General features: G+C 37.9%; 1 protein-coding gene across 4 annotated transcripts in view; it reads right to left on the bottom strand.

Moving 5' to 3' along the window:
* ptn (pleiotrophin) overlaps positions 1–23794 on the bottom strand; it is a 66171-nt gene that overhangs the window by 24816 nt on the left and 17561 nt on the right. For 2 of the 4 annotated variants that reach the window (XM_077235228.1, XM_077235229.1), the window contains 2 exons: positions 19494–19510; positions 18706–18746 (listed from right to left, as the gene is read on the bottom strand). The exons of the other annotated variants lie outside the window; for them this stretch is intronic. In XM_077235228.1, the coding sequence (XP_077091343.1) occupies positions 18706–18743 (38 nt within the window). In that variant the 5' untranslated portion in view covers positions 18744–18746; positions 19494–19510. The remainder of the gene's footprint in view (positions 1–18705; positions 18747–19493; positions 19511–23794) is intronic. 4 annotated transcript variants of the gene reach the window in all.

The raw sequence follows: 23794 nt of genomic DNA, 5'->3' as shown, positions 1-23794 counted from the left end.
AAGAGTGTATTCAAATCCCTTACCCGAATGCAGCACGCGGGCACCACTAATGAATCTAGACGATATTCCCTTGTTTTGCTGTACTGTTAATACTACAGGTCAGAGCGTTACTGAGGCATCTGATCTCAGTAAACACAAGCCACCAGACACAAATCAAACAAGCAGATTCATGAGAGAGAAACCCACGCAGAGCGACACTAAGCCTTGAGACTTACACACACTCAGACAGATGGAAGTGCCCCGGATAAAGCCGCCGGGTCTCCGATAAACCTGCCAGGCACCTGTAATCCCAAATCATTTTCACACATATTTATACACACACACACACACACACACACACACACACAACCACACACACACACACAGAGCTCATAGAAAAACCCTCTCAAATGGAAAATAAATGGGATGTGTTGCAAATCGACTTTTTGACATTCGTGTCTTTCCATGAATTTCACTCCAGAGAAAAGTTAAGCGCAGGGGACGGAGTATTAGCACAAACATCTTTCAGAATATTTCAGAAAGCACAGCATCACCAAAGATGATCCGCCTCACCTAGATCAACCCCTGAAATACACACAGGACGTTTTACAATTTACACTTATGTTTTTTTGTTTTGTTTTTCAATATGCAGCATATATGAACAAGAACAATTGCAGTATTTATAGCTATAGGACAGAAAGTGTTAAAGGATTAGTTCACTTCAGAATTAAAATTTCCTGATCATTTACTCACCACCATGACATCCAAGATGTTCATGACTTTCTTTCTTCAGTCGAATAGAAATTAAGGTTTTTGAGGAAAACATTCCAGGATTTTTCTCCATATTGTGACTCCAACGTGTTTTCAATGCAGCTTCAAAGATGCACGCGTGACCTTTCAACGTGATTACGTGATGTGTGGCGCAGTGCAGAGCTAGTGCAAGACTAGAATTTGTGGTTAAAAAGTATGTAAATGTTTGTTTTTTTTAGAAAATGACCAATGGTTTGGCTTGATAAGACTCTTATTTCTCGGCTGGGATCGTGTTGAAGCTGCACTGAAACTGCAATTTGGACCATTGGACCCCATTGGAGTCACTATATGGAGAAAAATCCTGGAATGTTTTCCTCAAAAACATTAATTTATTTTCGACTGAAGAAAGAGAGACATTAACATCTTGGATGACGTGGGGGTGAGTAAATTATCAGGAAATTAAGCCTTTAAATAAACTTATTACATCTAAACCAACAACATGTTCATTAGAACCAATACCCACTACATCTGCTCAATTGTGCTCAGTCCTGCAAAGAAAATTACAAAAGTAAAATACTTACAACTCGCAACGGGGCTGCATCTCAATACTAGTTTCACTTGATCTTAGTGCTGTGTTCGACACTATAGATCACTATACACTGATAGATCATAAAATAATATTAGATCGAATACAAAATTACACTGGTTTTTAGGGACAAGCATTAAGGATGTTTAGATCGCACCTATCAGACGGCTAACATTTTGTTTATTTAAATGGGGAATTATCCAATTGAACATCAGTAATTTATGGAGTGCAGCAAGGCTCTGTTTTAGGCCCTCTGCTATTTTCAATATACATGTCTGCTATTTTCAATATACATGTCTGCTATTTTCAATATACATGTTGCCACTTGCTAATATTATTGGAAAACATGGAATTAGTTTCCACTTTAATGAATAAAATGATACTCAGTTATATATTTAATGACGATATGTATTGTAAAAAGCGCTATACAATAAATGTGAATGAATATGCTGAGAGAACAATGTTGAACACTATGATTTAGAACAATGTTGCATAACGCATGCTGCTTCACATGATATATTTTAAAAACAACAGGAAGTACTTTTGTTTTCCATCTACTGATGCCAACACAATGAAAACTTCTCTTTGACTTAAATAACATCATTTAGCAGTGATATCTTTACCATCTCCGTATCTCAGATCACGATTCTCAGACGTTACATATTGGATTGTCTTGTGAGTTTTTCTCGGGCTGATGACAGATGGTGCATTTGGAAGCAGGTGCGTGAACAAAGCAATTACATCCAAAATAGAGCAACGGCTTCATCATTAACACCCCCACCCACATCCCCTCACCTCTTCATCCTTAAAACACAGACTCCTTCAGGGCATTTAAAAGTTTTATCCTGGTTGTGTAAAATGATTCATGCCCATCCCTGTGGTGTTTATCAGTTAATAAAGAACAAAGTGAGAAGTAAACTTGCAAACACAAGGCCAATTTAGTCGAACTGAGAGAACAAGCACACCAGCATTAGATCAGTATTTACACCTGTTTGTTTTAGGCCAAAATGACACTTGATCAGTGTTTACTTTAGTGTTTCATGTTCTAGAGAAATCTGAATTTGCTGAACAACCATTCACTCATTGGCTACACAGTCATGTCACAATATTTGATGTATTTATCATCATTTTGCACTGCTATATTGGTCCTGCTATTGTTTTAAACAGCTGGCATGATGATCCAGTGGTGTTGATGGCACAGCGCCCTCTGCAGGCGTAATATATCCCCAAAGGCAGCAGAAACAATCGCCTGTCCATTTTTAACATACTTTATCCATAGCAACGCTGTAGGCAAGGATTTTAAGACTAAACCCTGAGGCCTCTCAGACAGTTTTCTTAAATCAAGCAGAAACAGCCGGCCTAAGACCGACGTTCATTACAAACCCCACAATCTATGAAGAAAAAAAGTATCAAATAAACACAATTTCTGAAATTCAGATGAAAAATGCAGTCCTTATTAATGTTTACTGAGCTTTTCAGGCTGTTTCCCACTGCTCTGATCATCCTCTTGCCTCCCCCCACACACACAAACAAGTTTCCATTTTTTATGAGGATTTCCCATAGACTTAATAATTTTTATACTGTCCAAAAGAATGCCATGAGGTCAAAATGAACTGGTATTTACTATCCTTGTGGGAGATTTGGTCCCCATAATGTAGGGAATACCAGGTACACACACTCACACACATATACACACACAAACACTTCCAGACATCAGAGCTCGCCTTAACCGTATTTTTATGTTTGATTGCACTCAGAAACATTGTAAGAGTTTTTCTCACAGGCCTCGGTAGAGTTTTAATTACCAACATGGCATTACATTTGCATAATTCCTGTAGCTCAAACAGTAGAGCGTTGGCGCTCGCAATGCCAAGGTCATGGGTTCAATTCCCAGGGAAAGCAAGAACTGATGAGAATGTAAATGTGTAACTTGACATGCAATGTAATCGCTTTGGATAAAAGTGTCTGCTAATTGCATAAATGTAAATAATACTTGGAGAACGCTGCATGTGGACCAGACATTGTATTACCATATATGGTAACTCTCTGAAAATCTACAGCATGGACATGACAATGTATTTGGTGTAGATCTGCTATGCTGCTGCTGCTGAAGACATACTGCTTCAGCACAATATTTAAATTAGGGCTTTGCAAAGATTAAATCACAATTAATCGCATCCAAAACAAAAGTTTATGTTCACATAATATATGTGTGTGTACTGAGTACAATTATTTTGTATATATATATATATATATATATATATATATATATAAATAAATATATAAATACACACACATGCATGTATATATTTGAGAAATATTAGCATGTATATACTGTATGTATTTTTTATATATATTTATAAATATTTTATGTATAAATAACATTTTTCTTAAACATGCACATGCGTGTGTGTATTTATAATTATACACATTACACACACATATATTATGTAAACAAACTTATTTTGGATGTGATTAATCATTGCACAGCCCTAATATATATATATATATAAACGACATTACCAAGATGCATGTCCAAAAACCATGATAGTAGTTTCATTTTGTACGTTTTATATCCTGCTACTGTTTGGGATGGTGGACTCTCACAGTCAGCTATATATTAACGGAGGAGTTGCGTTATTTTTGGTCAGCACTTGGAGAAAGTGTGAAGAAGAAAGCGAGCGACATAAAGGGAGAGAAAGAGTGGGTGGGCTCTTTAAAGAACATCCCTCTCTGTGGGGCAGCGGGCTTTGAACGCGCACACAAACACACTCGCAGTGAAGCCGAGGTCATTGTTTTTATCCCACAGCAGGTTCTTCTAACTTCAGCTGCGTATCAGAAGTCTAAAAACGGAGAGATTGAGAGAGAGGTGTGCAGAGAAAACAGGCGTAACCGTGGGAGGCTCTGATGACCCGAACTCCTGGCCACCGCGATTCATCTCGTGTGCTTAACAGACTCCTGTGCCCGGTTGCATAAAGCACCTTAAGTTTTTTCCCTTAAAGGTGCTGTATGACATCTGGGAAAATGCTAACTTTAGCCTGATAGCGTAAAAGCGTTCCCTGCAAATCGCCGTCCAACTGCCTCCTGATGGCATGAACGCGCACAGACCAGAAATTACTGCAATACATCATGTGTCATTCACCGGTGAGATAATTTTACAGTACAGTTAGTAACACTACAATACCAAACGTAAACACACTCTTAAAAACAGAATTAGACGCAACAAGTTTTCGGTTTGTTTAGCCAGCAAAACTACTGTAATAATATTTCTTGCATGACAGGGTTTCCACGAGAGTCTGTTTGGCCCCGATGAAGATATTTGTGACCCTGGACGACAAAACCAGTCACATGGGTCAATTTTTTGAAATTGAGATAGATCACATGAAAGCTGAATAAATAAGCTTTCCATTTATATATGGTTTGTTATGATGGGACAATATTTGGCCGAGATACAACTATTTGAAAATCTGGAATCTGAAGGTATAAAAAAATCGAAACATTGAGAAACATTGAGAAAATCGCCCTTAAAGTTATCCAGTTATGTTCGTGATTGTCCTGCATTCAGTCACAAAAATAAATGTTTTATACATTTACGGTAGGAAATTGACAAAATATCGTCATGGAACATGATCTTTACTTAATATCCTGATGATTTTCGGCATAAAATAAAAATCGATAATTTTGACCCATACAATCTACTGTTGGCTATTGCCACAAATATACAAATATACTATACCATGGTTAAAGTGGGATTTGGTAGGTGGGGGAACCCTCAAATTTTGTGTAGGTGCAACAGGGAAAAATGACTCACCGTGGGACAACATATTGAGTATCGTGGTTATAGCAATACTTTTGGGACAAGAGTGTCACTGTGGCACCACATATCACAATACTTATTTACTTGATATTATAATGATTTTATTTTGGTCCATCAACACTGATATGATGACAATACTATGTTAAAATTGCTGAACAGTGGGCCAAAAACTGAGCCCTGGCATTCTAGCCACATTACCCCCCACCCCACACAGCCATCTGCATTTAAATGCTAGGTAGTTAGGGGGGTTCGGGGGATTGCTCCCCCGAGAAAATTTTGATTTCTCTGACCTACATATGTGCAATTTAAGACTTTTGAAGGCCAAAAAAAAAAGGATAATAAATAGCTTAAAAACCATGTCAGTGTGCATTCGATTACTTGTCAATACCTGCTTTCTCATCTTAATCTTTCTTTTTCTCTCAGTCTCCTTATCCTGCCGTATTTCTTCCCCTCCTAAAGCTGAACTTTGACACAGACGAAAATGACTATCAGTCAGTGTAGAAAGTAAACATAGTATCAACTGATGAGTTTTATGAATCATTTTCTTAGATAAGTTAATTTACTCAAGGCTACCAGATCAGCATTGCCAATAGGAACCTTCTACAAGCTTTGGAATTTGAAAAGTAATTTTAAATAATACAACTTACAGGCTACGTTTAACGCAGTTAATGGCATTGGCAGACGTTCCCTTAGGCATGCGTTCTGGAAACGCGTCAAAGCATTCTCAGGTGTAAATATGCAGCATTAATGCACGGTGATTTTGAACGAATATTTAATGTCGATAATGGTTACATGTTAAAACTAATCCTGCTATTGATATCTTTGTAAGACTGCCGACCCTATAGAACAGTGGCAAGGGAAAACAAATGTCCGGTGAAATATCGAACATTAAACTAACTTTACCGAGCTCAACCACCGTGAGTGCATTTCACGCATTTATAATCACTCGCATTCAGCGGGGAGAAGGGGAGCATCCATCTCGGGACCAGCGAGATTCGTTGAGATTAATGAATCTATTTATTTAATAATTCATCTGAGGTGCCGGAACTCAGTTCCGGACCGTTCCGGGCCACTTTAACCCCTGCCCGTGAGACTTGTGACTGGTTTTGTGATCCAGGGTCACATATAGATCATAGATCCTTTGCCAGTGCCACTTGTTGCCGGTTCAGAAGGAAAGTTAAGTTGTTGCTGTTTGCCTGCCATTTTTACGATTTTTTTTTTTTTTTTACGAATACGATTTTTATGGTCTTACGCCTTCTACAGACGACATATATTTAAAATACATTTAGACCTTTAACAGAGTGATTGCTATCAGGATATGAGGAGACTTTCACCTACGGCACCGACAAGTGAATGTGTGTGTGTTTTTGTTTTACCACTATATTATATACATTGAATGCTAATGCACTTTTTAACTTAAACCCTTAATGGATGGGTTGGCTGTAAAACTAAATTGCCCCCTTGGGGACTAATACAATTTTCTGAATCTGAATGTTATGTTTCATGGTCCAGGTTGGACCAGTTTGTTTTTGTTTTGTGGAGTCTACAGAGACCGCGTTTTTTACAGTGTGTTCAGGGGACAGGCAGCTAGCGGATAGTGAGGAGATGTTTGCTGTATGTGACAAAAAATGTTTCGGCCTAAAAAACGTGTGACATCGCTTCCCCCTCAGCTAAGGGAATGAATTAAGGGTGTTGCATAAAATATAATCCATTAAAGGGAAACCGTTAAGTGTTTCACGACAGCGACCCAGGTTTTGCCACTATAAAATTCGATTCCTGCCATGGACATGTTATTTGTTAATACAGACAGCGGTAAGTTTCACAGAAAACAGCATAACATGGATAAGAAAAACAAAAAAGAAGACCAAATATGAAAGAGAAGGACCAGACGAGACAGAAACTCAAATTGATATTTTGTTTTTCAATTGCAAAATTAAAAATTCTGTCATACTCGCCCTCATGTCGGTCCTGAACCTGCTCGCTCCGTGTTACACTTACAGTGAGTGAAGTTTTCCATACCAAACCTTATACTTTACAGTTCAAAATCACAGTTAAGTGGCTTTATGTAACACTTAACAGTTTTTAAGGGATTACTTAAGAGAAAAATAGATACTTAAAGGAGAACTCCGGGCAATTTTTAAGTTAATCTTGATCGTTATACCTTTGTGAGTACTGTCTATAGAAAAAAAAATGAACCGGATTGGTGCTTGCAACACGGAGCTGTTCCCGCAAATGCCCAGAGCTCCCACTCAGCTAAAACGGCAGTTATGGGGGCATATACATAAAGAGTGTCTTTGTGCCTCTTAACAGACACAAAATGCAATTAAAATGTCTGTCCAACATGAACAGGACCCTTACATGTGAACAACCATTGTTTAATTTCACCTAAATAGTGCTTTAGACGACTAGCTGTAGTCTCGCGCTGAAGTCCCGTGGGAAATCAGTTGTAGCCAAAGGTAAATAGTAGTGATGGGAAGTCCGGTTCTTTTCCGCGAACCGGTTCTTTCGGACAGTTCGTTTCAATGAACCGGTTCAAGAAATGTTTCGCGTTTGTGCCGTTCCGAATTATGGCAACAGAATGCGAAAATAAAAGAACTTATTTTCATCGTCTTCCTTTCCATGACCTCGAGATTCTGCAGTTGTGTCTAGTTGTACTACAACTTGATGCGCAAACTCCCATACAAGTACTAAGCGCTAAAGATTACCGCATTTGCAGCGAACACTTTGACAAGGATGACTACACAGACACAACACAGCGGGGCCGGTTGAAGAAAAAAGTGATTCCATGGACGTGTGCAACGACTGTGGAGGTAATGTAACATTTATTTATCCTTCCATTTGGGCGCTGTGTTGTGTCTGTGCAGTCATCCTTGAACGACACAAACGCGAACCATTTGTTCTTCGCCTACACACTGCTATTTACCTTTGGCTAAAACTGAGTTCCCACGGGACTTCAGCGCGAGACTACAGCTAGTCGTCTAAAACACTATTTAGGTGAATTTAAACAATGGCTAAGTTGCTAAACGCGTCTTGTTCACATGTAAGGGCCCTGTTCATGTTGGACAGACATTTTAATTACATTTTGTGTCTGTTAAGAGGCACAAAGACACTCTTTATGTATATGCCCCCATAACTGCCGTTTTAGCTGAGTGGGAGCTCTGGGCATTTGCGGGAACAGCTCCGTGTTGCAAGCACCAATCCGGTTCATTTTTTTTTCTATAGACAGTACTCACAAAGGTATAACGATCAAGATTAACTTAAAAATTGCCCGGAGTTCTCCTTTAAGGGAAATTTCACCTAAAGAAACAGTTAAGTGTTTCCCACTAAGTTTAAGGGAAACCTAAGGGCGTTCTTAAGGGAAATACACTTAAAGTGCACTGAGCTTTATTTACAGACCTGCGTTTGTTTGTGAACGACTATAGAGTCGTGTTTTGTAGGTGGACATATCCCCGATTATCCTTCCTTAAACCCTTCTCTTCCTCTGTTGACAAATTCCGGCGTCTGTTTGGGGAGATATCAGCCAAGACAGCTCGACTTTAATCCCGATTTTATAATCTTTGAGATTAGTGATACCATCCGTCTCACCACTTTTTAAAACCAAGACTGCTCATTAATAGCCATGTGAAGACCTGTTTTAAAGGAACCCAAACATGTTCGTTCGAATGTTCTGTCATCATTTCCTCGTGTCCTTCCAAACCTGACTTTCATTCTTCTGTCGAAGAAATGGAGAATATTTACAATGAAGCAAAATGAGAGTAGTCCACATGACTCATGCACTACATTCACACATCTTTCGCAAATCACTGTGGAATTAGAAGGGATTGTTTGCTAAAATCAATGCTAATGCTCTGGTCCTTTAATCTTGTAGGACTTCAAAAGACTTGGAATATGGATAGAACAAGGTTTTCAATCTTGTATATGCCACAGATCCCTATATATGATCATCCTCAAGCGAGGGACCCGCATCCTAAAGTTTAAAAGGTGAAAATATAATATAAAATGTGAGACATAATTGGGAAAATATTTAGTTTTATAAAATGATTACGTTATTTATAATTTATTTATTCTAATATAACTTTTTAAAAATAATTATATATATATTTATTTTAATATAATTTATCATTTATTTAAATATTTTTGATTATTTATTTGTTTTAATCAAAACTTTCATTATTTATTTAAATGTTTTTTTTTTTATCATTTATACAATTTTTTTAATTTGTTACCACTGTTTTTCTCCTCTTTTTCCTATGGTTTTCAATCTTTTATATGCCACAGATCCCCATTTTTGATTATCCTCATGCGAGGGACCCCCATCCTCAAGTTTAAAGGGTGAAAAAATAATATTATAAATGTGTGAGATATAATTGGGAAAATATTTAGTTTCTATAAAAAATTTAAATATATATATATGTATTTTTAATTATTTATCTCTTCTAATCTAACTTTTTTAAATAATTAAATATATTTATTTTAACATAATTTATTTATTTAAATCAATTTTATTTATTTATTTAAATATTTTAATTATTTATTTTAATCAATTTTCATTATTTATTTTATAATACTTTATTTTAATGTTTTTTTTATCATTTAATATATATATTTATTTACCACTGTTTTCCCCCTCTCTTGCATCTCTGGACCCCAGTTTTGAAAACAAGTCCTACTGATGATTTTTATTCTAATTTAATAATCTTTCTGCAGCTTGACGTCCACTTTGAACTGGAGCAGCCCAACTCCAAACATCTCCTTTTGTGTCCAGCGCACACACGAGGGTGTAAACGATGACAGAAACTTGGCCGACCTCTTGCTTTAGCCACAATCGATCAATCATAATGTGTTTACGTGCTCCAGGTATTGATGATATAGAAGCCCATTAGATCAGCACACAAACTGATTGGGTATAATCCATAATTTCCCTGGAGTGTTGGCCGGACCCTTATCTCATGTGCTCGGCTCTTTAATTGGGTGTCGGACGCTGACAGGCGTAATGACTCGAGGGCCTCGGAGAGGCTTGTGCGAAAAGAAAGAGACAATAAAAAATAAACGTGGGCCGTAACATTAAAGCATCGTCTCTATTATTATCGGTGTTCACTACAGGCTCTTAAGATTAGATGTGCATTACGCTCCCACCCGACGAGCTCTAAAGCCCAGAGTGAGTGTGTGTGAGTCAGCCGGGACAGAACACCCCTATTAAACACTTATTCTGGCCCACTGCGTCGGCCATTAGTGTACGGAAACCTATTAGCGCTGAGATTACAGACGCCGCACGCATCGCTCTGCCCACCCCCCGTATGGACACCATCATAATGATCTCATGTACACCCACACACAGTGTGATTTATATATTTTAATATTATTTACATTATTTCTTTAAATCAGTTTTATTTATTTATATTTTCATACATTTTCATAAAAATTTTCATCATTCCTTTATTTTTATCAATTTAATTTTTATTATTTAGTTTCATTAAATTTTTCATCATTCCTTTATTTTGATAAATTTTGTTTTTTTTCATTATTCTTTTATTTAAATCTAATTTATTTATTTTAACCCAATTTGTATTATTTATTTATTTGTCTGTTTTAATCAAATGTTTATTTATTTATTTTGTTTAATATTATTTATTAATTTTTACATAGAATGTCAGTCACAGACTATTTTTATTCTAATTTATTTGTATTTTTGGTAAATTTAAAAAAATAATTTCAGTTTTAGTTTTTATTTCGAGTAAATAATTTTTCAGTAAAGTTTTTCAACTAATATGTGTATATTATTTTATTTCAGTTTTTGTTTCAGCTAACAGAAATGTTTTTAATAACTTTAGTTTAAATGAAACAATAATAACCCTGACTCACTCTTCATCAGCAGCTTTCATGGAACAGATATTTTCAATGAACTAGAAGCACCAACAACCTTTAAAATGAATCAAACATCGAATTTTGAGCATCGAATGTTGGCTTGAGATCTGGAATACAATCCTGAGACACTTAAGGTCAGTTTTGTTCTTAAACACCCGCAAAACACATCCAACATCTCACCTAAACAAATGATAGTTTTTCTATTCGGATTTTGTGTTTTTTGTGTGATTTTGGGTCCAGTATGTTGATACAGTACATCAAAGTGAAAAACTAATTGTCTGGTCATATAGGTGATGTTGTGCTGAAAAAAATAATACCAAACATTGGTATGGTAAACATTTGTTTATGTCGCAAAATTAAAAAAAAATTAAAGCACTCAAAAACGGCCAAAATAGCCCAAGACTCCGAAGGGTTAAAGATGGTTTGATGTTGTTAATCACAGTGATTGAGACGGAGAGGTCATTTCAGGAACGTACGAAAGCCCACGAGACCAAGAGAAACCGCTATTGATTTGCGGCGCGAGTCGATAACAAAGAGAATGTTTTCATTTTCTCTGTGAAACGCCAGACGTGGAAAAATTATAGCTTTTCTACTACAAAAAACACAAGCATGCTCAATGAAGCATTTTAAAAGGTTTAAAATGTAAACACAAGTTGTAAATGTCAACATATACAGGCACAATTCAGATATAATAAAGCTATATACAAAAAAAATATGATTTACAAAAAAAAGCGGGTGTAGCCATAGGCTTTTTTTCTTTCTTTTTAGCTCAGCCACTTTTTAAAAAATGTTGTGCACACAATTATTCAGAGAGCTATATTTAAGGCCTTGCATTCCCAGAGTATGAGGGTTACCAAATAGTGCAATTACAAAATAAAAGATGTAAAATTGAGATAAAATTAAACCATATATCACAAAAAGGAGGTGTGGCAATAAGCGTTTTTTCTTTACTTTTTTGCTTAGAAACTCTACAAAACACTTCATGTACAATTACACAGATAGCTACATTACAGGGCTTTCATTCCTTGAGTAAGAGGGGTTCCTCAATAGTGCAAATATACCATACAAAAGGTAAAATTAACACAAAATCAATACAAGTATTTACAACAAATATCAGGAGTTTTTTATTTAATTTTTTATCTGTGACACTCTTCAAAACAGTTTATCTAAATCTACTCCTAAACTATCAACACTACTCCTTAACTACTCTCAAAATCTACTTAAACTCTTCCAAAAACTGGCATGATATATATCAGTGGTTCCCAACAGGGGGGTCGCGGCCCACAAGGGGGCCTCAGCGAGCTCTGTGGGGGGTCGCGTCATATTTTGAAAAGTTTGGAGCAATGAGCATTAAATAAAAGTCCTTAACTTTTTCCTGTTCAAAATTTATATAATGAGCGAGTTCATCATGAATCTATCAATCCGTGTTTTGGTCTTATCCTGAACCACTATGGTACACCTATAATAAGTGTTTACATTGGGACTATTTTACACTGGTTCGGATCGCTGCCGCTGCGGAGTAGCCCAGTACCTGCGTGACTCGTCATAGACGTACACAGAGAGAAGTAGTTCCGGCTACAATGTTCTTCCGAAAGACGCATTATTCTGTTAATAAACGCAAGTTTATTATAGCTCGCTAAAGCGCCAAAAACGTAAAAAATAAAGCCTCACATTGATAAAGCCTCACAAATAACTTGCAAGTATTGAGGCCCCAGACAGCAGTCATTTAATAATAGCCTATATTCTTTCTTTTTTTACCTACACACCAGTGGGAATATTTTTAGGTTTTGCATTTCAATTTTGCATTGCAGTTTTTAAATTACAACAGGCCTACTGATGTTTTTGTTATTGTATTTTCAATAATATAGGCTATTATTTGTGCATAAACATATCTGGTTATAGTAAATATACCATTTGTTTGAAAACAACATATTTTGTCATCCTTGCTGCAAGCTTACAAGAGCGATAATATCATTAAATGTGAAGGGGGGCCCTAAAATATTTTTTTGGGAAAAAGGGGGTCTCAGACCAAAAAAGGTTGGGAACCACTGATATATATAACCGTATATATGTCTCTCTTTGTCAACTCCGTAAATCCTCTGCCTTTCAATTTCACTTCTTTGCTCAGTTGGCTCCTCCTCCATTCCCTCAAACGTGCAGCCTGAAGAGCAGAGTCAGCAGATTCACACATTTTTCTCTGTTTTGTTTTATGACAAAAACCGCCGAAGTTATTAGAATAAATGCAACGCCTGTCGCATCCCATCTGGCGTTCTTTTACGAACGCGTCAATATTTTTTTATATAAAGTTTAAATGATCATAGCTCCGTTTTTACTTGGTCTATCAACACAAAACAAAAAGTAAAATAGAATTTCAAGCCAGCACTTTCGACAGATGTGGACGGCAGCGCTCAACTGTGACTTTGTTTTTATGCTTCAACGTCTTAAACTGGTCATGTACCTTGATCACGCCGGCGTGATCGGCGACCCCAAAGAGTTAAAGGGATATTTCACCCAAGAATGTAAATTCTGTCAGTAATTACTCTCCCTCATGTTGTTCAACCCCGTAAGACCTTCGTTCATCTTCGGAACACGAATTAAGATATTTTGATGAAATCTGAGAGCTGGATCACTCCTCCATAGGCTTCTAAGGGATTTACACTTGTTCCTCGAAAAGTTATTAAAGACATCGTTAAAATAGTCCAAGTGACTACAGTGGCTCAATCTTAAGTTTATCAAGCGACGAGAATACTTTTTGTGCACAAAAAACCCAAAAATAACGACTTTATTTCAACTATTCATTTCCTTCTCTGTCGGCCTCGAGTGAGTTCACTAGTGTAACAGCGCAGCGCTTCTGTTGTTGTACGTCACACGCATCACACACACGACCAGCGTCGGCCAATAGTGAGCCTACGTGTGACGTAGCTCTACGCTATCACACTACGCTAACTGACTAGACGCCCACAGAGAAGGAAATGAATAGTTGAAATAAAGTCGTTATTTTTGTTTGTTTTTGCGCACAAAAAGTATTCTCGCCGCTTGATAAACTTAAGATTGAGCCACTGTAGTCACTTGGACTATTTTAACGATGTCTTTAATAACTTTTCGAGGAACAAGTGTCAATCCCTTAGAAGCCTATGGAGGAGTGATCCAGTTCTCAGATTTAATCAAAAATATCTTAATTCGTGTTGCGAAGATGAACGAAGGTCTAACGGGGTTGAACAACATGAGGGAGAGTAATTACTGACAGAATTTATATTTTTGGGTGAACAATCCCTTTAATGCAGCGGTCCCCAACCTTTTTTGCGCCACGGACCGGTTTAATATCAGACCATATTTTCACGGACCGGCCTTTAAGTTGTGGTGGATAAATACAACAAAATAAAATGACACGACCGGCATAAAAACTGGGGTATATTTTAAATATATATAATAAACGTGAATTCAATGTGTAGGCCTACTTGCAACTTTATTAGCAGCGTCTTTGTAACATCGCGCCAACAACACAACATGAGTGTCACAGTCCTCGTCTGCACCTGTCTGTCCTTGTCTGCACTACACTTCCCAGAATCCTCCTTGTCTCCACACCTGAACTCACTCCCTCACTTACCAGCCTGTTCCTCGTTATCATCATCTGTGTCACCTGTCTTCACATCATTATGGTTCATTTGTCTCTGTATTTAGTTTCTTCTGTTCAGTCTGTCTTGGTCGGTTCTCGTCTATGTTAACTGGTGTTTGCATCCGCTCTGTCTGCCTGTACCTGTTTGTTGTTTTGATTTATAGTAAAGTTTATTGTTTATTTGAATTCCTCGTCTCCTCGTGCTTCCTGCCATACACCACCCGTGACAATGAGTAACATCCTCTCTGCCCCCTAACGCTCTCTGGTCGCTATGGTAACGTTTATACATGCCTTCAAAATAAGATACACCACAAAAACAAATATAAAGGGCATGAAAAATACAACTCACTATAACGCTGAATTAGTGGGAGCCCTGAGCCTGTTTCTCTCTAACGAGACGGTCCCATCTAGGGCTAATGGGAGACAAGGACACCCGAAGTGTGTTGCTTATGTCCAGTCTACTCCGTAGTTTGGTTTTGGTTGCTGTCACTGCCGAAAACCCCGCTTCACACAGATAGGATGTCGGAAATGGCAACAGGGTTTTCAGTGCTGTTGTGGCGATCTCAGGGTATTCTGCCATGACTTATCCAGAACACCGGCAGAGTTGTTGTCTCGAACATACTTTTAAGGCCGCCGTCACTTGCAATCTCCAGCAGTTGATCTTCTTCTTGCACAGACATGCTGGATTCACCTGGTTTGTTGACAAATGGGTCGCGAATCCATTCCTTGGCAGTTCGTGGGTCTTTTGTGGTTGGGAAGTAGCGCTCAAACTCTTTTAAAAGCGAAGACAGGTGATCGTGCACCAGCTGGGAGAATGAAGGCTCGGGCTCAGTCTCTTTCAAAATCCCCGCCAATGTTGGAAACATGTCAAATATACCTCTGTTCACGCGCCGTCCCCATAAATCAAGTTTGGCTTTAAATGAAGCTACTTTATCTGCCAACTTGAAGACTGTTGTCATTTTCCCCTGAAGTGACAGATTGAGTTCATTGAGCAGGTTGAATATGTCGCATAAGTAAGCGAGTTTTACGACCCATTCCTCGTCACTGAAATGTGCTGCCAGCGGTGACTTTTTTTCTGAGAGAAATTTCTGCAGCGGCTCTCGTAATTCAAACACTCTGGCCAGCGATCTCCCTCGGGATAACCATCTTATTTCTGTATATAAGAGAAGGCGTCTGTGCTCCGCGTCCATCTCCTCACAAAGCTGCTCGAACACGAACAGACGCGAGTTAAGGGCGTGTGCTTTGATGTGGTTAATAACTTTAACAGCATCATTCAATACACCGTTAAGTTCCGGTGGCATTTTTCGGCTAGCCAGCATTTCCCTGTGAATGACACAATGCGTAGACTCACATTCAGGTGCAACCTCTTTAATCCGAGCAGTTAAACCAGACAGCCGTCCAGTCATGGCAGCAGCTCCGTCTGTGCATATGCCAACACAAAAAGACCATTTCAGTTTTCCTGATATATAGTCATCCAGCGACTTGAATAGTTCTGCGGCTGTGGTTTTGGTTGGCAACGATAGTGCACATAACATATCCTCATGCACATCCTCCTGATAAAGATATCGCACATAAACAAGCAGTATTGCCTTGTTGTCAATATCTGTAGACTCGTCAACCTGGGGCCTGTACCATGATGGTAGTTGAACAAACTCAGGGTTACAGGATTAGTTTAGAGTTGACAAAACCAAACCAGTCCAACCAGGCTTTGTTGGTACCATGATGCTGATCATCAACTTTCTCCGTCAACCCAGGCTTTGATCCTGAGTTTAGGAGTTTAAGTGTGACATCAGTAGCGAACAGCCAATCACATGTTGAGAGAGAGTGAAACTGAGATTAATTTATCGCGAGAGAAGCAGCGCAATTCACTTATTAAATAAAAGTATAAAAATATTAAGAATTTAAACAAATTTACACAGCAAGAAGAAAACAGCTGTCTATGAAAGAGGACAACTAAAAGAAAAAGTCTCGCTATTGTATATCAGTGCAAGTAAAAGTTCTGAAGTTATTTTATACAGCTGATAAAGGTATAGAGAGAATTGAACATTTAAGCTCACATGTAGTCATTTTATTGCTTCATCTATTGATGCTAAAGCGTATTTATATTACCTTTATATATTTATTCATTTAAACTGCGTAATAATAATTGATGAACTAAAATTGTACATGTGTGATTGATAAAGGGTATAATAATTGCATAAATAATATATAAATCATACAAATGTGTTATTCTAAATAAGCTTCACTAAAAACCAGTCGATATTGTCTGTAAAAATAATTTGCTATGTAGTGACCTTTAATTTGGAGTAGAAACAGGTGGAGTGACTTTATCGCATCAGACATGTGTCACTTTGCTCACAGCTGATTGGTCCAAGTTCGGTTTGCAACCTCTTACCTGGAACATAACCTGCCCCGGACCAGGTTAGCCGTGGAGCGTAAGTTACTATGGCGATGAACACTGCTAAAAGCCAAACCACTTTCATGGTCCCTAAAACCCAGGGTTGATACAAATTAAACTGAAACATAGCTGGCTAGCGACCTAAACCTGCTTCATGGTATAGGCCCCTGGAGTGCATACCACGGTGATGTATTTATCCTCTCCAACAATTGTGTTTCAATGTCATCTGCTATTTCGTCAATGCGCCGAGTGACGGTGCTAGCCGAAAGAGGCACCTTTGCTATCTTTTTAACCGCAGCGTCTCCTAGAAGTTCACAGCAAATGTCTTTTGTGGCGGGGAGGATCAATTCTTCACCAATAGTGAATGGTTTCTTAGCCTTAGCAATACGGTTAGCCACCAAGTATGATGCTCTCAGTGCACTCGCATTTATTGATGTGGTGGCCCTCAGTAATTGCTTCTGGCCTTCTTGTTCAATTTTTTTTCTTTCAAAATACTCAAAAGGCTTGTCTTTTAATGCGGGGTGCTTGGTCTCCAAGTGGCGAAGCAGTTTTGAAGGCTTCATTGCCTCATTAGAGAGCTGGTTGCCACATATTATGCAGAGTGCATGTAAATCACCTGTTGCGATAAATCCATATTTCAAGTAGGACTCCTGGTATTGTCTGTTAAATGCAGCTTTCTTTTTCTTGGAAGTCGTAGGCTCTTCTTCTGTCTCCTCAATGGGCCGTTTCCCCTTCGCAAAGAAACTTTCCAGAGACGTTTGTTTTTTACTCATTTTGCTAGCTTGTGGGTTTATTTTTTAGCGGTAACGTATCACGTGACCGAGACAAGCGTTGCTATCATAGGGTTGCTATGCGCCAAGAGTGAGTCATAGACAGATGTAACGGAGGGATTTTATTATTTTAAAATGTATTATTTTTCAAAATAACACATCGTTCAGACTCAGATAATAAATAAAACTGTAATGAAAGATAATGAAAAAAATAATGTAAGTTATTTATTCTTTCTGTGCGGCCCGGTATCAAATGACCCACGGACCGGTACCGGTCCGCGGCCCGGGGGTTGGGGACCGTTGCTTTAATGATTCAATTTGGAACAAACTTTCCATCTCCCTCTCCAGGTCTTAAACACACACACACACACACACACACACACACACACACACACACACACACACACACACACACACACACACACACACACACACACACACACACACACACACACACACAATCCATCTGACGCAGCCCATAGTGTGTCTTTATTAGTAAGTGCTGTTTGTCTCTGAGCTGATAAAGAAACACTGTTAAAACTGTTTTCATGAGTCATTTAAGGGCTTCACTAAGTCTCTTTTAAACCCATAAAAAAAGAACATCTTTAAAATTGACCTATTCTGCTTTTTTCCCCCCATAATTTTCACCTTTCTTTAGTGTGCAATGTTGCTGTTTGAGCATGAAAACGTCCCTCCAGCGGGACCCCTTTCAATGATTTCTTCCTCTCATTAATTGTTTCTCATAGACAGCACCGAGATTATCATGTGTCTCAAGATTAATGTTTATATTAATGTTTCAAACAGTGATGCTTCTGGCCTTTTACTTTTGGATCATTTTCTCCTGGTATCTGTGTTTTTTAGCAAAATTGATGTGTGTTCATTAACAGCCATTAAGTCACTCAATCTGTCAATCACTCCACATACCTCAGTGCTTCTTTTCTTTCAGTCTCGGGTGACTTCATACTTACCCCTTTTCCACCAAAAAAGAACTGGTTCAGAACTGGTGCTGGTTCAAAGTTGGTTCTGAGTTGGTTCAACTTGCGAACCTTCTCAGAACCGGTTTGTCTTTCCACTGACTAGAGCGCCCAGCGAACGACGTCGTTACGTCATTGTGTACGTCGCTATACGTCTCAGCTAGAAATGCTTGCAAGTACAACATTACTTTGGGATTATTTCTAACTCGTGTACCAAGAAGGCTTTAAAAACAATTGAAATATGTAAGTCTTTTAATCTTTTCCTTTGATATGTAATCTTTTCTGATTAGTTATGTACCCCTGTCTTGTGTCTTTTTTTCTTTCCGTTTATTTTTTCTATATTGTGACTGTTTTCTTCTTTGCTTACATAATGTTTTCAATAAAAAAATTAAAAATAAAAAAAAGCTAGAAACGCTTGCGCCAACTTCAAGCATAACAATTACAATGGCGGACTACATCGTGTTTCTGCAAATGTTTCTCCTGGCTTTGCGATCCTATATTATGGTCAGAAAAGATGTTTAGAACGCATCTAAACCCGCCCCCAGCCCCTGCCGTAAGCATGACGTGGTAAAAGAACGGTTCTCTGGTTCTAGTCCAGCAAAGAGTTGGTGCCGCTTTGGAACCAGTTTTCCTGGCCGAGAACCGGTTCTTTGCCTGTCGAAACACAAAGAACTGGTTCGCGAGTAGGCACCGGCTCCGAACCGGCTCTCAAAATGCTTTGGTGGAAAAGGGGTAACTGAGAGACAATCATCTCACTTCATTAGACAAACACAAACAACCCAGCACTCCCGCAGGGATTGGGAAGGAGTCGCAGACAAACAGAAAGACAGAGAGAGACGGGGTGAGACGAATGCAGTGCAACTCCGCATCTGATCAAGTCCAGAGATCAATAATCACCCGCTCCGAATGCTTACGACACTTTGTACTTTACAACAGGGTGAGCCAATTGCATGGTGCATGCTGGGAAAAGCAGTTTCACGGATTAACTGATCATTATTTTCGGTCATTCTATCGCTCTCGGGGGAGAAAACAGCCAATCAGAGGCTTGCAGAGCCCGAATCAGACTATTAAAACACATAATGACTTTCACCATAACAGAAAAATGGACGATTGGGTCTAAATGACCCACAACAGCATTAGTTCTGCTGGACCTGCATCCATCTATCGGTCAAACTATCAATCTGACAGATCTCCGATAAACAGAAAACTTGATGAGCATTAGGATGATTGCATTTATTTACCAAGATAAACTCAAAAACGCTTGTTTAAAAGTTAATTTACAAGAACGATAACTATATTAGCATCCAGACCAATGGACAATAACATTTGTTTATTATAAGCGCGCTGCAGTTTTGCAGTTCAAAACACTGACAGCCAATCAGAATCGAGCATTTAAAGTCTGCCGCTTTAAATGCTCGATTCTGATTGGCTGTTAGTGTTTTTATTGTTAATCATACAGGGGAAAAAACTTTCTGAAAGTGATTCCAACGATGTGGTTTGTCTGCGTCGTTATAGTTGTAATGTGGACTTCAATATTCTCATAGAATTATAATTATTAAAACTTCATAGTTATAGTTATCATCGTAGTACTTGGTGTGAACAAGTCTAAACTTTTTCTACAAATTTACAACAATCACAGGATTTCCCCAACTGGGGTTTGTGAGTTGATGAAAAGCTTATTATTAATTAAATCACAAATATGAAGAATTACAATACATACATCAAAGGGAGTACAAATGTCCAAAAGAAATTAATACTTTATATTAAAAGAAGAAATTAACACTTGTATTCAGCAAGGACACATTACGTAAATGTATCAAAAGCAACAGTAAAGACTTTATAATGTATTTAGTGCATTTAATGTTTATATTTATTTTGAACTCTAGTTAAATCAAAGAATCCTGATTTAAATATGAAGCATTACAACTATTTTCAACATTGATGATAATCATAAATGTTTCTTGAGCAGCAAATCATCATATTACGATGATTTCTGAAGGATCATGTGACACTGAAGACTGGAGTAATGATGTTCGAAACTCAGCTTTGATCACAGGAATAAATTACACTTTACTATATATTCACATAGAAAACAGCAGTTTTAAATTCTAATAATAATTTCACTGGTTTTACTGTATTTTCGATCAAATAAATGCAGCTTTGTTGAGCAAAAGAGTCACTTTTTTTTAAATACTCAAAAATACTTTATACTCAAAACTAAGAATAAAACTTGTTTCGTAACACATCCAGTTACATCATCATTTGGTCAATCAAGTCAATGGAATCAGAAAGCGGTCCGTATATTCCCCGCCCGAGCACCAGGGATCATCGAGTGTGTGTGTGTTTCCATGGAACACCCTTCTGAGAATCTGAACTCTCTCTGTGTGTGTGTGTGTGTGTGTGTTCCTAACACAAGCAGGGCTGTTATTCTCCATCGGCCTCCTGCACCTTAGCGACCCAATGTATGAGAAAGCGGCCTCAAGCTGCTCGAATGAAAAGAGGGAATCAAACAGAAGAGAGAAATTGTACCTCTACCCAGCATGCTTTTGTGCGCGGATGTGTATATAACCACCAGTTCCCACACAGCCAACCAGACTCACGGGAGATTAATCTCCACTGACAACGTCGGCTGAACCCAGAGCAGTTTCCCTATCTCTTTCATTAGCGTCTCGCTATGTGCTGAACATAAAGATGTTTCAGGTTCAGCTCAAGCATCAACAGCATATTCTCATTACAATATAAAATAATATTGACTGAAGGCACGTTCACACCAAGAACGATAACCATAAAGATAATTAGCGTTCACATAAACACACCATAACGTTCTGTTTATTATGCTGGTTGAATGTCTCTTCACATCCTGATAGCAATCAATGTTAAGCGGTCTTAATGTGTTTATATGTATATATATATATATATATATATATATATATCTCATCTGTGGAAGGCGCAGGACCATAAAATGTTCATTCAATCATTGCATTGGGTCCGAACCGATGTCTACCTGCCTGTATTTTTACCTGTTCGCACAGAAATCACACATCACCAGCGTGTTTCATGCTATGCAGAGTTTAAAGGTTGTATCAGTGATTTCTGGCCCAAAAATAAATGTCTAATCTTTCCTAACGATCCGCTAGCTGCCCGTCCCATAAGCATGCCGTCCAAAAACCGCGTCTCTGTAGGCAGCCTAGGCTCTGAGATCTGCACACAAAAACAAATGGGTAAAACCACCACTCAAAACCAAAATAAAGGGTTCCAACCAATCACTGACAGGTGCGGGACCATACTTTTTCGTTAAACTGAGCTGCGTCTCGTGATTTTAACAGCAAAAACACGTTCTGTGTGATCCGACTCAAACATGTCCGTCTAGCAAGTTAACAGAAAAACAATGAAAAAGCAGCGCAGTGAAATGGAAAAACCCATTTTGTGTGTGAACGGCCGCATGAGTCACAACTTGCATTAAACTCGGGCTGAAAAAGAGAACGACAGTGAGAGAGACGGGCGGCTGTTCATCTGAACAGGACTCGTTCTGATCGGTTCACCGATAACTATGGCAACAGCAGTGGCGTTGAGGCCCGATGCTCAAAGCTCACACGGCACCCTGCTTATTCTCATTCCAGTCAGGAACGACCCACTTCACACACCACCCTGGGAAAAAACGGCCTCTTTAAAACACACACACACACACACACAGATGCCCCATACATGGAAGTCTGAATGTACCCCCCCCACACACACACACACACACACACACAAGGTGTTTCAAAAGAAGGCAACAGAAAACAGTGCACGTAAGCCGCTGAGATTTCCAGAGGTTTTTACCTGTCACTGTAGAGAAGGGAGGAGCATGAGATGTGTGTTGATAAGGAGGAAGGTAAAACACTCTTCGTTTATCTCTCTCTCTCTCTCCTGTCGTCCCACAGGGGATGTACGGACACACAGATGTGGGCCGGACAGATAAAAAGGTGGACCACAGCAAACCCTGTTAAAATGCTTTTCCAAGGAAATGCTTTGAAGTTTAAACAGGAAATGCACGCTTTCCTGAATAAGAATGTCATTTACTTCATCCCATCTGAGACATACATAAAAAAAAATCTTTGTGGAACGTGTCATATTTTACACCAACATCAACAGGGGGAAAATAGATTATATTTTGCAATAAAAGAAAATAAACATTTATAACTATCATTGATATTTTTTGCATTCATAACATTGTGTATTTTTGTGTGTATATAAACATAATTTTTAATATTTCAATTTAAAACAAAACTGAAACTCAATAATACAGTAATTAAAATCTAATGAAAATCAACACTCAGAATAACGATAAAACAAAAGATAAAGAAAATGCCTTTTTAGCATCAATGACATTATACCATTTACATGCCAATTAATCATATTTCCAAATAATATGTTATTACTCTAATGCAAAAAAGTATATCACATATATTAAAACGATATTTAATATTTTAAATTAAAATATAAAACATTAATACAGTTTTTTTTACTGTAATACGAAAATAGAATAGTAATTAGATAAACAAAATGCCTTTTGTGGATCAGTAATTTTAACTATGACATTATTTCCAAATAATCTGTTATTATTGTAATGCAAAAAGTATATTAGAAACTATATAATATTTCAAATTAAAACTAAAATACAAAACATCAACAGTTTTTTACTGTAATACAAAATATGCAATATTACAGTAATTAGAATCTAATGAGAATCACCAACGAGAATAAGCTTCGTTTAATATTATAAAACATTAAAAAATGTTTTTTTTAATGCGAAATATTTTTGGTTTTGAGGTGAAATGTCACCCGAGAAATAATTCAATTCAATTCCAGTTTATTTGTATAGTGCTTTTTTCACAATAAATATTGTTTCAGAAAATGTAAATTGTAAAAAGTATTCTGTTATCAGATGAATGTCCATATGGCAATAATATACAGGTATAATGTGTTACAATATGCGCTTAGTTATCGTCACATATTCAGTTAAGCCGATTACAACTTGTGCTTGTGATAATTACAAT

This window comes from Siphateles boraxobius, unplaced genomic scaffold (genome assembly GCF_051911475.1).
Source record: "Siphateles boraxobius isolate OS27281-9 unplaced genomic scaffold, OSU_SipBor_1 19, whole genome shotgun sequence".
In the NCBI taxonomy this organism is placed as follows: domain Eukaryota; kingdom Metazoa; phylum Chordata; class Actinopteri; order Cypriniformes; family Leuciscidae; genus Siphateles; species Siphateles boraxobius.
Note: the sequence above shows the minus strand (reverse complement) of the source record. Positions and strands in the feature narration are given on the sequence as shown.